This window comes from Tiliqua scincoides, chromosome 7, assembly GCF_035046505.1.
Source record: "Tiliqua scincoides isolate rTilSci1 chromosome 7, rTilSci1.hap2, whole genome shotgun sequence".
NCBI classification, from domain to species: Eukaryota; Metazoa; Chordata; class Lepidosauria; order Squamata; family Scincidae; genus Tiliqua; species Tiliqua scincoides.
In genome coordinates, this window is record NC_089827.1 from 22,658,956 (window position 1) to 22,672,390 (window position 13,435).

At 42.6% G+C, this 13,435-nt stretch overlaps 1 protein-coding gene across 5 annotated transcripts in view; it reads left to right on the top strand.

Annotated features, from left to right (window-relative positions):
* CACNA2D1 (calcium voltage-gated channel auxiliary subunit alpha2delta 1) overlaps positions 1 to 13,435 on the top strand; it is a 472,859-nt gene that overhangs the window by 426,420 nt on the left and 33,004 nt on the right. For all 5 annotated transcript variants that reach the window (XM_066634567.1, XM_066634568.1, XM_066634570.1 and 2 more), the window contains 12 exons: positions 762 to 843; positions 1,967 to 2,029; positions 2,850 to 2,953; positions 4,300 to 4,377; positions 5,078 to 5,145; positions 6,546 to 6,584; positions 7,646 to 7,717; positions 9,317 to 9,469; positions 9,572 to 9,624; positions 11,005 to 11,060; positions 11,414 to 11,543; positions 12,416 to 12,528. In XM_066634567.1, the coding sequence (XP_066490664.1) occupies positions 762 to 843; positions 1,967 to 2,029; positions 2,850 to 2,953; positions 4,300 to 4,377; positions 5,078 to 5,145; positions 6,546 to 6,584; positions 7,646 to 7,717; positions 9,317 to 9,469; positions 9,572 to 9,624; positions 11,005 to 11,060; positions 11,414 to 11,543; positions 12,416 to 12,528 (1,011 nt within the window). The remainder of the gene's footprint in view (positions 1 to 761; positions 844 to 1,966; positions 2,030 to 2,849; positions 2,954 to 4,299; positions 4,378 to 5,077; positions 5,146 to 6,545; positions 6,585 to 7,645; positions 7,718 to 9,316; positions 9,470 to 9,571; positions 9,625 to 11,004; positions 11,061 to 11,413; positions 11,544 to 12,415; positions 12,529 to 13,435) is intronic.

Consider the following 13,435-nt stretch of genomic DNA (forward strand, 5'->3'; position numbering starts at 1 on the left):
CACACACCTGACTGTGAACAAATGAGTAAACATATAGAAGAACAAGTTTTGGTGGGGAAGATTTAGCACGGCTTCTGCAAAAGGAGGTTCTACCTCACCACCCATTCGGAGTTCTTTGAGAGTGTCAGCAGGAACATAGATAGGGATGATATAGAAGACATGAAATGGTATGGAGCAAACCATTATCTATTACCTAACCTTCCTCATATTGTTGTAGTGAGGATAAATGCTCTGAGCAACTTGGAGGTAGGATAGCTCAGGGCCCAAGACATTCATCAAATTTGCATCCACTTTTTTGTTTTTGTTTGTTTAGCTTCTATACCAGTGGTTCCCAAACTGGTGGGTTGCAACTCACCAGCCAGGAAAGCACTTGTCCCTGCCCCTTTAATGAGCAGGGAGGGGGGAAGGTAGCAATGTTACCCCTGGAATTGCATTGCTGCCAGCGATGGGAGAGGGGTTTTCACTTACCTGTAGTCAGCACTACAGTCCTGGGGGGTCCAGGGGGGTCCAGAAAGCCCTCTGCAGGGCTCCCCATGCCTGCTAAAGTCTAAAAAAAAGGAAAAAAGGGGTGTTTCTGGTTTTTGCAAGGCTGAAAGTGCTCTTTTCTATTTATTTATTTATTTATAGACTTTAGCAGGCATGGGAAGCCCTGTGGAAGCCTCCCCAGACACTCCCCCCAGGACTGCTGGCTGCAGGGAGTTCAGTACTGTGCGCTTCCCTAGTTGAATGTTTGCCATAGCTCTGTCTATTTCCTTTGCTAGGTAACGAAATGGTTATGAGAGCTTTACTAGATGCTGGATTTACAAGTGAACTTGTCCAGAATCACTGGAGTAAGCAAGACCCGTGAGTATTTTTCCCTATGTTTCCTCAATAGTATGGTTGTTAATATTTTTGCATTGGCTTCACAAAGAAATGTCGATCAGAACCTTTCAGATTATCCGATTATGGATTTTTAAGCACATTGCTTTAGTATATGATTGTTAGAATTCTGTCATGTGCATATATAACACAGGCCTACAAAAACAAATAAATAAAAATACTTTTTTTTAGTTGCCAAGGATGTTTGAACTTTTTAGGATATTTTTAGGGTGCTGAATAAAAAATGGCACCAGTTTTGTCCAATTGGCTCTCGTTTTGGGGATATGGCATAGCCACCTTATATGCGTGTGTGTGTATATATATATGTGTGTGTGTGTGTGTGTGTGTGTGTGTGTGTGTGTGTGTGTGTGAGGAAACTGACACCATGGTTTCCTCACAAGGAAGCTGCTTAAATCAGCATATAAGGTGGCTTATGCCATACCCCCCAAAACTAGAGCCAATCAGGCAAAACGAATGGCATTTTTGGATTCAGTACTCCAAATATTGTATTATGTTGGCATCCTTCAGTCTCGGAAGACTATGGTATTGTGTTCTGAATGGTGGTTCTGGAACAAAGTGTCCTCTCCAGTGCGCAAAGCCTGGGTAAAGTAGATATGGAGGATAGACTGTTACCCATGCAGCAAATCCCCCCTCTCCACGTCACTGAAATGGTCCAATGGAAAGGCAGAAGCCAATATGGTTGGTTCCAGCGGTGTCGCAGGAGTTGCCAGAACGTGACTGTGTTTAGCCATGAACTGCCTCAGGGACTCCGGCTCCAGATTTTGCCTCGAGGTTGACTCCTGAAGCCTCTTCCATAACTGGATGTAGCCACAAGACAGTGGAGGTTTGGGATCAGAGTTTTCCTTCTCTCAGATGAGCTGCCTTCCCAGGCTAACGAGTCCCATCTACCCGGTGGCTGTTTAGTCGCCTCTTACGACAAGTACAGCCAAACCGAGGGCCTATTCTTATCCCCCAACCCCCAGGGGTCAAATATATGCAACAATATATCTTTTATGACAACAAAATGCGCATAGACCTGTGTAATAGATACATGGTTGGCAATCATTCCAGTGTACTTTAATATTCATGTTCTTTTTGTTTTTCACAGTGAAGGAATTACAGCAAGATTTGTTGCTACTGATGGAGGGATAACCAGAGTATATCCAAAAAGGTAAGGTTCTAACTATTAATAAACAATAGAGCATAGATTGAATCAGTTGGCTTAAGGACTCTTCTGTGGTCATAGTTCTTAAAAGGGCCTATTGAACTTATTACTTGGTAAAGGAATATTAAAGTGATGGTTCTTACAGAGAGCAGAAATATCTAGAATTCCAAAATTACATATGTATGGCATGATCCATACGGAAGAGGAAAGTGACAGTTTCCACAAGATAGTGGTATCTCACATGGGATGGAGATATAGGAGGTACAGATCCAGAATTCTCCCAAAAAGGGGGGCTCTTGATTATCATGAAATTGGAATTCCCAGTATGCATATTTGAAATGAACTGTATTTTTTTCTCATGTTATAAATAATGTATAAATATGCATCTGGGAAAAAAACTAATTTTGTCTTATATGGTGTAGTCATGATGAAAAGAACTACTTCAGGCAAACTGAGGAATTGCTTACTTCACACTTTTTAAGAGCATTCCCTGATGCCTTCTCCCAAGGCCCTTCTGAAAGTATCTTTAGTTTCAGAAGTGGCTTATCATCTGTCATGGGGGATGCTCTTCGAGACACCTAAGGCTTAAGTTCCTTTTGACATGCTTTTGTGGTTACGTCAATCTCAGCGTACTTCTGGACAGGTTGTTTTTTTTAAAATTGTGCCGCCCTGGCCTCTAAGACCTCTTGCCATCAATTCGTGCAATAGCCACTGTCTGGCCCATACTCTGCAGGCATACCTATGTCTGTACACATTCCTCTTACATGCCTAAAATTAAAATGAAATAAAAGATGGGGTGGGTAACACATCCATTTCTCACGTTCAGTGCAGGCGAATATTGGATGGAAAATCCTGAAACGTATGAAGATAGTTTCTACAAAAGGAGCTTAGATAATGAAAACTATGTCTTCACAGCTCCATTCTACAACAGTAAGTCTCTGTACACTCAAAAAAAGTCCACATTATTAAAGTCCACAAGCTTACTCATGAGTAAATTATTTATTGTCTATGATGGTCTGGTTCTGTTTCAGCAAAATACTGGATAATTCTAAATTGTTTTTAAATACTATCCAGGCCTGATTCTTTCATTCACTTGGGTGGGTGGGGAAAGTTCTAAATTCTAAGTAAATTAGACTTACAGAAACTGCTGAACTAGATTTAAGCTGCCTGCAAACAACAAAACAACGTTGACTACTGTTCTTTGCATAAATGGGGGAAGCATATATGATTGTTGTTCTGAGAGCCATTAAAAAATCAACTTAGGCTGCAGTCCTATCCATACTTTCCTGGGAATGTCTAATTGAATATAATGGGACTTACAGCCCAATCCTGAGCTGCCCGGAGCGCCCAGGCTCGGCACCGAAAAGGGCTGCCCTGGATCCTGCGCCACCCGCTCTACTGCGGGAGGCTCCTCAGGAGAAGGGGACATTCTTCCCCTTCCCCCGAGTAAGGTAAGCAGCCCTGCAATGGGGCTACTCACTTTACTGCCGACCAAAAGGTTTGGTGGTAGAGTAAAGGCGCTCGTGTAGGGTGCACAGCCCTGCACGAGCGCCCTGGATCCTGCAGAGCTTGGCTCCGTGGATCCTCCTCCCGCCTGTCCCCAGCACGTCTCCTGCCTGCCCCTTGACACACCTCCCCCCTCCTCGGAACGCCTCCCCCATGCCCCCATCCATGCCCCTGCCTCCCATTCTGCAGCCTGGTGGTCTGGGAGACAGCCGAGCTGTGGAATTTGGGCCACTGCCCAGAGCTAGTCCAGGACCAGCCGGCGTTGGGCTAGCACTGGTGGGAGCCTTATGGCACATTTGTGACTGTGGCCGGCAGCACAGAGCTGTGCCCTGGACCACAGGATTGGGCTCTTACTTCTCAGTAGACATGCATGCATAACTTACTGTATGTACACATGCTTGCAAACTGCAGGAGCTGGGGTCTTTGCAGGGCAATTAGCAGCTATCTGATTTTTGAATAGCTTCAGAGCTTGAGGCAATTAGCTGTCTGATCTTTCCATCACACTGTTTGCACTGGAGGCCCCGATGGGCACTACCAAAAATCAGGTCACAACCCACCAGTGGGTCTCATTCCACAGTTTGGGAACTGCTGCTCTAATATTTTTACTGAATTTGACAAAAAAAAAAGCTGCCAAATGGCAATCCTGGTGATCAAATCTTATCTGAGTTTTTGATTTATCATGAAATTGGTTTATTTTAAAATCAGGGCATGGTAAGATTGGGTTTCATGGTCATCTACTGAATTTTGCTCTTTCTTCTTCTAAATCCCAGAAAGTAGCTATGAAGATGGCATCATGGTAAGCAAGGCTGTGAAAATAACCATTGGTGGAAAACTTCTGAAGCCTGCAGGTAGGAAGCAATGGAACTGACATTCTAATCTACATAGTCGTAAACATAGTAGCAAAATGCAATTTGAACTCTTGTAAAGAACAAACCTGTGTCTTTTTCACTTTCTTCCCAAGCAGGTTTTATCTTTGGCCTTGCTCAAGCTCTCTTTAATTTGTTGATCCAGCTCTCTATGCAAAAGAGTTGAGAGTTTCCAGCAACTCCAAAGAGTTGTCAAAGGACCAAAGAAATTCTGGTTATTGTAATTATCCTGATATTAGAATGTCTGTGTTGCTGTAGCTGTCAGTTTCATTGTGGAGCTGCTTGGAATGCCCTAAGCAGCCTCTGCCATCAGTTATGCCATTCTCCCTCCATGCTCCCCCACCAGCCCCTTCCTCCTGGTGCTCTTGTGTAGTGTCTCCATTCCTGTAGTAACAGGGATGGATGCTGTCAGCTTCACTGTGGAGCTGCTGAGAACACTCTTCAGCAGTTTCCATAGTTGTCAGTGGCATCAACTGCAAACCTGAAGTCAGAGCTGGTGAGCAAACTGAGCCTATTAATAGAGCTTCCCAAGTCCCCAAGTGCTATCGCAACCTCTGCAGTGTTTGGAAAAACGTGTTGATGGCCAACAGCTGAGCCCCGATAATGTTAAGAAATCCTAAAGGACCTTGAATGTTTGCACCTTACTGTTTCTTTTACTTAAGTTTCATGTATTTCATCTTAGTTGTTGGAGTAAAAATCAATGTAACCAGCTGGATGGAAAATTTCACCAAAACAACAACAAAGCACCGGGTGAGGATCTTTCTTTGAGTGTTAGTGTGAATCTTTGAACTCCTTAAAGCTGTAGTTCAAATTGCAAAAATACATTCAGGAGTTTTTTTTGTCTCCCCGTCTTCTGCAGCTCAGTAGCTGATTGGAAGTACTGGCTTTCCATGGCGAATATTCACATAATACACACGTAATAAGTATATATTCACAAAAATGGGCAAATGGTATCATTTTGTTCCAAGTTTGTTTCAATATTCACAGGATGTTATCTATGCCTAATAAAGGTTTATTCATTCATTCACAGGTTGTTTAAAAAAAAGAAGCTTACCTGGGGGTTGCTATGGCTCTTTGGAGTGCCGGAAGAACCGGGGACTCTTTCTGAAGCCCTCCCTGTGCCTCCAAAATCCTTTAAAAAGGGTGGGACCACTTCTGGTTTACAGTAATTAGGAGGCACAGGGATGCCTGCAGAGCGGGTCCCAGTCCCCTGGACCCTCCGGAGAGTCATAGCAACCCCCAGGGAAGTTTTAAAAAACTCCTTCCCCCTGGCAGCAGCACAATTGTGTGCCGTCATCACTGTCATCCCACCCCTTAAGGGGGCAGCGACAGAGCTTCCCTGGCTGGGCTGTCACAATACCCCAGTTTTGGAACCTATGGAAGAAGGGAATACAATATGGTCAGTAGTTTTTCCAACCTTTCAAACCCCCCACCACCATTTTTATTATGTGACTCTTGCAAAGGCTAGTTGTTCAAGGGGAGACGGTCTTAGAAAAGCTAGACATGGCCCATAAGCTTTGAATTGTTTGCACTAGGTACAAATAATTAAAATGTGTACAGAATCTACCCCATGTAATTATGTGGACCAGGTTTCTGCATATCTTGGAAAAATAATAAGCAAATTCAAATAATGCTTGGAAGTGCAAAGGACTACATGAGTTTCCCATACATGTGTAAGAGAAAACAAGTGTCCCACACACACAGCGAGGGTGTAATCAGAGATTTCTGTCACTGATAGGCTACTATAGGAAGTTCCCTCCCTTGTTGCGTGCCTATCATTAGTAAAGGGGTTTATACTGAAAACGGATAGTTGCTCATATTGCTTATAGATATTGTAATAGTAGGCAGCACCCAGGAAGGGACTGAGTAGATAGGGCCTCTTTTGTTAACCATAAGGAATTTTTAAAAATTTCTTTGAATTTATGTATGACATTGGGTATTACATAATAATACATGAAATTAGGTATTACATTATTATTATCATCATCATCATGTTATATGTTTTTTTTATTTTGTATACTTATGTGTGGGTGCATATGTGTATACATAAAAATTTATATCGGCCTGTGCCATTTTGGGGCAATATTTGACCTGAATGTTCATTTTTTTTTGTATCACCAGTTTTCTAACATTAATGTTTGTGTTTTTAGTGTAAAGGTGAATTATGCGGATGTGAAAAGAACAGCATGGTAAGATTGTACTTAGTAGTTTTCAAATGTGGAAGCTGTGTTTTCAGATGACGCTCTTGCAGGCTTGAATTTCAATTCTGATATTGCTAGACCCTACTGGCCTCTCCAATTTTCCTGACCTAACTCACAGACTATAATTTCACCTCTCCCAATGCAGCATCTTTCACATTTTTTGGTCTGTCACCTATCATTTTCTAACAGAAAGTGAAGCAGACAAAATTTTAATAGGTACTTCAGAAAAGGTTCATTAATGTGAGCAAGGTGTTGTATCCCTATAACTGAATGTAAAAGCCTTGACTTTTGGAAGTTACAAAGTATGGCTTGTTTTATTTACATCCAATCTCCAATCAAATCTACTTTTATATACAGTCACAACTTAATTGAGACCTGTAAACATTCTGAGATTTCCCTGATCTACAAAATATCTGTGGACTAACCACGAGCATTGGAGCAAAAAATTTCAGCTTTGATGCTTTCTCTGTAGATAACCACAATTGCAAATGGTTTTCTTTAAGCAACCATACTTAGGGCCCAATCCTAACTAAAGCCTCCTCCAATGGAGTACACATTACATGGGGTGAGGGGAATCTGGAGGTCTCTTCAAGGTAAGATTATGAAAGTTCACTTACCTTGTGGAAAGCCTGCACTATCCCAATGGGTCTTCTCAGAATTACATCAGCTATTTTGCTGATGCATAACAATGGAGAGGGAAGGGGGGGAGCTCTGGATATTGGCTGGTGGCCTCATTCTGCACCCTGGCAGAACATTACTTCTGTTCTGCTGGCAGGCTGGCCTGTTATACAGGCCAAAAATGGTCAGGAGACCATTGTGGCAACAGACTATTTAAATAAAATATGATGGTTACCTTTGATTAGAGATAGAGTTAAATTTGAAAAAAAAAATTATGTGGGAAACGTATCAGAACTTCAAATCTATTGATGTTGGCAAATACTCTATAGAATCTGGTTGTAACTCTTCCTTGATAGCTGTGATTTTCCTATTTATATCTCTATCTGAATATAAAGTAGATCCCAATCCATTCCTCCTCTTTTTTTTGGCAGCATGTTGACTGTGTTATCCTTGATGATGGAGGATTTCTTTTGATGTCAAATCGGGAAGACTACATACCAGAGGTAAGCGTGGTTTGAAACACAGGTTAGGTCAGGTGTGTCAGACTCATTTCATACAGTGGGCTGAATAGCGTTCATGAGGCCCACTGATGTCATTAAGGAGAAAGTGATATCATTAAGCCGGTGAAAAAATAAGCACTTTTTTCTCACTTAGAAATTCATTAGCTCCAAATTACAGAACAAAAATATGCAAATCTTGACCATATTTTCAAGGTATGGAAGAATCCAATTATCATGCAGGCTGCCCAGCTCAGCAACTGAGAACAGCTAATGGTGGTGCTGGGAGAGCCCAGACAGCCAAATAAAGAACTTTCAAGGGCCTCATCCAATCCCCAGGTGTTATGTTTGACACCCCTGGGTTAGGTTGTCTAATCTCTTAAAACAAAGAACACCTGACAGGAACAAATCAGTTCAACATATACCCTAAGTTTATGGTTTCAAATTAGCTTCAAGTTTCAAACTCATTATAAGCAAATAAGTGTAGTCATTGGCTTGGATCCAATGGTGCCAACTTCCCGCTCCACTGGCCGTCCCCTGTTCATGGAACCCTAACCTTTGGAATTGCCTTTTCAGAGGGTGAGGAGGACAGTAGCATGGAGGAGGGACAGGAAAATCCTAGTTCATGAGCTGAACCAAAGCTAGCACGAGTAAATCCAAGGTTATAGCTGAAACACACACGCATGTCCAGGATATCTGCCATGAAGCCACTGCAGAAAACAGCTTCAAAGGTGACCTCAGAGAATAACACATTTGGAAGTTCAGTCTTGGAAGTGCAGAACAGAACAAACCTATACTCCCCATCCCCATGCTGTCAAACCTGGCCAGTGTTTCTTGCTGGGCATAGCCTTTCTTGCCAGGTATACCTGCCATTATATGAAGAAGCGCCTGCTGAGTACCTTAAAACCAAGGGAGCCTTTGATATGATAGGTCCTGATGTAAGGGCCCTTCACTGGTTTTTTTTCTTTTTTTCCCCCCAAACAAATCTGCAGTACTCCCCCGCCGCCTTCAGCAGCAGACTTTCACCTCACATACTGCTCAGGCATAGGCTGCCATATCTTTCCTCCCTCAATGTGGAGCTATCCCCTTGGGAAGAAAGTGGGGGATCACAGAGGCCCCACACATATTCCATACACACATTTGGAGCCTGGATTGAAAACTAGCAGACTTATGCAGAGCAGAAGAATAATGCAGATTGACCCTAAGTTTAAAATTTGCAGGCCCCTAGGGGTAAGTTAACTTACTCTGTAGTCTGAAAACAGCACTCTACTGTCTCTCGGGTTCAGGTTTCTAAGATTCTTGATCAATCACAGAAGCTATTTTTGTTGCTTTTCTACCTAGATGAAGAGCCTGATATTTGTAATAAATCATTGCTACATTAAAATCAGTTTTGATGGACTGTTTATGAGTAGAAAGACAAAACTCTGCCGAGCAGAGAGGTTTCAAAAAAGGCCAAACTTCCGAACATTCTTGACTATATTTGCACCCAAATTATTATCTGCTTACATTGTTTGTTTGCCGATGAACAAAAAGTTCAAAGAACAAATATGCTGACAGAGTTCAAAATGTTTAAAGTTACCTTTTCTATTTGTCATTCTGTACTAGATTGGAAAATTCTTCGGTGAGATTGACCCAGGCCTCATGCGAAATCTAATTAATATGTCCTTATACGCCTTTAATAAATCTTATGACTATCAATCTGTGTGTGATCCAGAAGAAGAACCAAAGCAAGGAGCTGGACTCCGTTCTGTTAATGTGGTCAGTATCCTTTTCCTCTTCCCTAAAATAATCAAAACAATAACAAACGGGTTATCCCATACAGATTCTTGTAACCCTTCATTCTCTCCTGTTATTTTCCAGCCTACTGTAGCAGATATTTTACATCTAGGTTGGTGGGCCTCTGCAGCTGCTTGGTAAGTTGCACTTTTCAAATAAATTTTATTGGACATTTGAACAGGTCCTAATGAGGCCCCATATGCAGAATGAATCCACACATACTCTCTCTCTCTCTCTCTCTCTCTCTCTCTCTCTCTCTCTCTTCCCTGAGAGTGTATGTTTCTCCAGGTTCATTTTGAATAATTAACTAGATAAAAATCAGTCTTTTTTACTCAGTTGAGAATTATGTCACAGCAACACATAAATTGCCCAGAAGTTGCTAAAAACATTGGCAATATCTGCAGCATAGCATAAATTAAGACTTTTATGTATCCATTTAGGATGGATAAATTGGACATTGGACAGTAATCCCAAAAATAAATCTATAACTTTACTAAAACCAAAATATCTAAAGACTTGACTTAATTGTGGGCTGCCTTGCAATGCATCCCCTTTTGCTTCTGGGAAAGTCATTCTGGGTCTCTTTCCCTGGTTTCCTTCCTTGAGCTACTGCATAGGTCTTGGGGTTTGTTTCTGAGCCCTCTCTTTGTCTTTTAAATCCTGATTTTAAGAAGGAAAATTGCTTGGCATTCCTGCCCAGTGATTTCTGTAATGCAGCACACATGATACAGCAGAAATAGACTAGAAACCCTGATCCTTGGAACAGGCTCACCATCAATCCACAAAACTCCTATCTTTCTTTGTCGTGCGTGCAGTAGAAGAACAGTTCTGTCAGTTTCTTCCTTTGTGTGCCTGTGTGTATTTACTTTGGCCTTTCACTCCCAGCTCTCTTCCTCCTTTCACACTACTGTAAAACCCCCAGTTTTCCAGCCCCAGTTTCTCCTGGGTATTCTTTCTAATTTCCCTACTGTCCTCCTCTTCCCCCTTGGTGCTTGCACCATAACACCCTCCCTTTCCTTTTTAAAGATTTCCTCTTCCTTTCTCTCTTTCCCTCTCCCCACCACTTTCACATAGCAGTGGTTTACATTCAAAGCCTAGTTACATGAATGGTCAGGAAACATTAACTTGCCTTTTAGTTTTGATTCCCCTTCTGTACTACTGTTAAATTATCCCCACAGAAAAGTTGGTTTGGCGCATCTTCACCTTCACCGCCCTCTTCCTTCCCCACCAACCCACTGAGCTGTGCCATTGGCCACTACACAGAATCCCAGCACCTTTCCCCCATCTACATATGTTAACGTATTTAAAAGTACACTGGTAACAGTCAAGGACCATTTGATTTGAGCTCCATCTGCTGATTCTCCTGCTCCTTTAGTCCTGGTTGCCTGTGTCAGGAATGTAGCAGAACAATGCATAGTGTTAGGACTACATGGAAAATAAGAACTTTCATTCCTGTAGTGGTTACACCTAATCTTTCTGCAATTATTATTTCTTGGTGCAATTATTTGTGTATCTAGGTCTATCTTGCAGCAGCTCTTTTTGGGCCTGACATTTCCCCGTTTCCTTGGTGCAGGTAAGTGATGGATCAGGTGTCACAGAACTTGTGTTTGCATTTTCTCATCAGGGCCAGCCCAAAACCTCCTGATGCCTGAGGCAGCATGCCAAGTGCTGCCTCCCCTTACCTGGAGACATGTCAGCTCTGCTCTTCCCACTCTCCAGTGGGAGGAGTTCAGCACTCTCCTCCCTGCCCCATTTCTTCTTCTTCTTCTTCTCTGTCCCTGTCTTCCTTTCCAATCCAGGGAGTGGGAGGAGGAGCAGGCAAGTAGGCAGACAAAGATGGGTATCCCCCACCAATCTGCTTCGGTTGGCCTCATGAACAGGCCGTCCCTGCTTCTCATTTTGCTGAAAATGTTATCTTTCCAATAGCGGAAGTGGAAGATGAAGACTTCAGTGCGATCCCATCGAAACAGAGCTGCATTACAGTCCAAACACAATATTTCTTTGACAGTGAGGAGAAATCCTTTAATGGCATCCTAGACTGCATAAACTGTTCAAGGTAGGTTTTTCTTTTGGATTATAAAATATATAGTGTCTCTTACGCTTTTAGAATTCTTATTAATATTAAAACATACAATAACATGTCTTATTAATGTTAAAATTCATGAGTAACAGCACATGAACCATTTATGGAAAGCTAGCATTCATTTCATTCATTCATCCATCATTATGGGAAACTAGCATTCGTTTTATCAGTGGATATGCATCCACATTGGTGGATACATATTTCAGTAGTATATGCGTATCATGTGCTTTACAATCCTTATAACATAGTGTCTTTGGATGATTGGATTTGGTCAGGTGCAAATAGGGTTCTGCAGATAGAGTTGTTTGCTGGCCACTCAGAAGGGAAGCTCTCTCTGCAAAACGTGCTGTCATGCATGCAGATGGCAAATACTTCCAACAGAAGTTACTTTAAACCTGGGGAGTCAAACTCATTTCATACAGCAGGCCAAATAGAAGCCTTCATACATCATGAAGCAGGAAGTGGTTAACCAGGCGATGGCCAGAAATAAATACTTTTGCCATCACACATTCACTGCAAATGAAAGAAGAGAAAATGTTAAAATCTTAGTCATAATTTCAAAATATGGGCGAGCACAAGGGCCACTGTTTTAGCATCACTTCCTAGGTCAGCACAGGTGAGAGCAGCTGATGGTAGCGCTAGGAGAGCCCAATTATCATTGGGTCCTGATAAAGAGCTTTTGCCGGCTATACCAGGCCTGCAGGCTTTATGTTTGACACCCCTGCTTTAAGTCATGATTAGTAGGTTCATTAACTGGTGCTTGAAAACACCCATGGAAGATTATTGGCTTCTGTCATTTATCTCAGTGTTAAATGTTTGTGCTGTGTTTTGTTTTCTGTTGTCAGACTTTTTCACGCAGAGAAGATTTCCAATACAAATTTAGTATTCATAATCAGCGACAGCAAGCAGATGTGTTCTTACTGTGATGCAAAGCCTCTGATGCAAGCAGAGAAGCCTGGTATCCTTTGACCTATATCTTTACATTAGGTTTGTGTCTGTTTATGGAAGAGTAAAATTTGAAAGCCTTAGGGCACAGTCCTAACCCCTTATGGCAGTGCTTTCCAGCACTGACATAAGGACAATGCAGCTCTGAGGTAAGGGAACAAACATTACTTTGAGGCGGCCTCCATGAGTGACACCCAACTGCAGGATGCAGTACACAGCCCATTGGCACCGCTATGCCACTGCTGGAAAGCACTGACATAAGGGGTTAGGTTTGTGCCCTTAACCATTTCGGGAGGGGGGGGTTAGAAGTCTGATTAGGGACCAGGAAACTTGGACTTAAAATGGAATAACTTATAAAGGGGAATTTTCTTCCATAAGAAATAATGTGAATAGGGGTAGTGGGGACTATATGTATAGCTATACCCTTCATTGGACCTAAAGAGAGAAATTTTCTCCTGAAAAAACCATGCAATAAGGTAGGAATAGGGACGGTAGAGTGCATGCACTTGTGAACCAGAATACACACACTCCGTGCATTCCAGCATTCCCTCCGTGGCCATTGCAGAACACACCAGTGGTAGTGCTGGATGCTAAGAGGGAAGTGCTCCCCATCCTCTTCTCAGCTTGCAGCTCATCTCTACTGCTACCTCCTCCTGTAATGCTGGTGGAGGGAATTCTAGGAGCCCAGCATTCGTTCTGTGGCCACTAGAGGAAGCAGAGGCAGTGGCACTGGTTGCCACTTGGCACTGGTTGCCAAGGGAGAGAGGTAAATGGAGGGCTTGCCTCTAAGGGGGGGGGGTCCAATGCTGCTGCTACCAGCACTTCCTCTGAAGGTCACAGAACGGTTCCCAGCATTCCCTCCCCTGGTCATCAGAGGAGGAGGGCAGTGGTGGTGGCCATGTGGGATGCTGAGTGAAGAA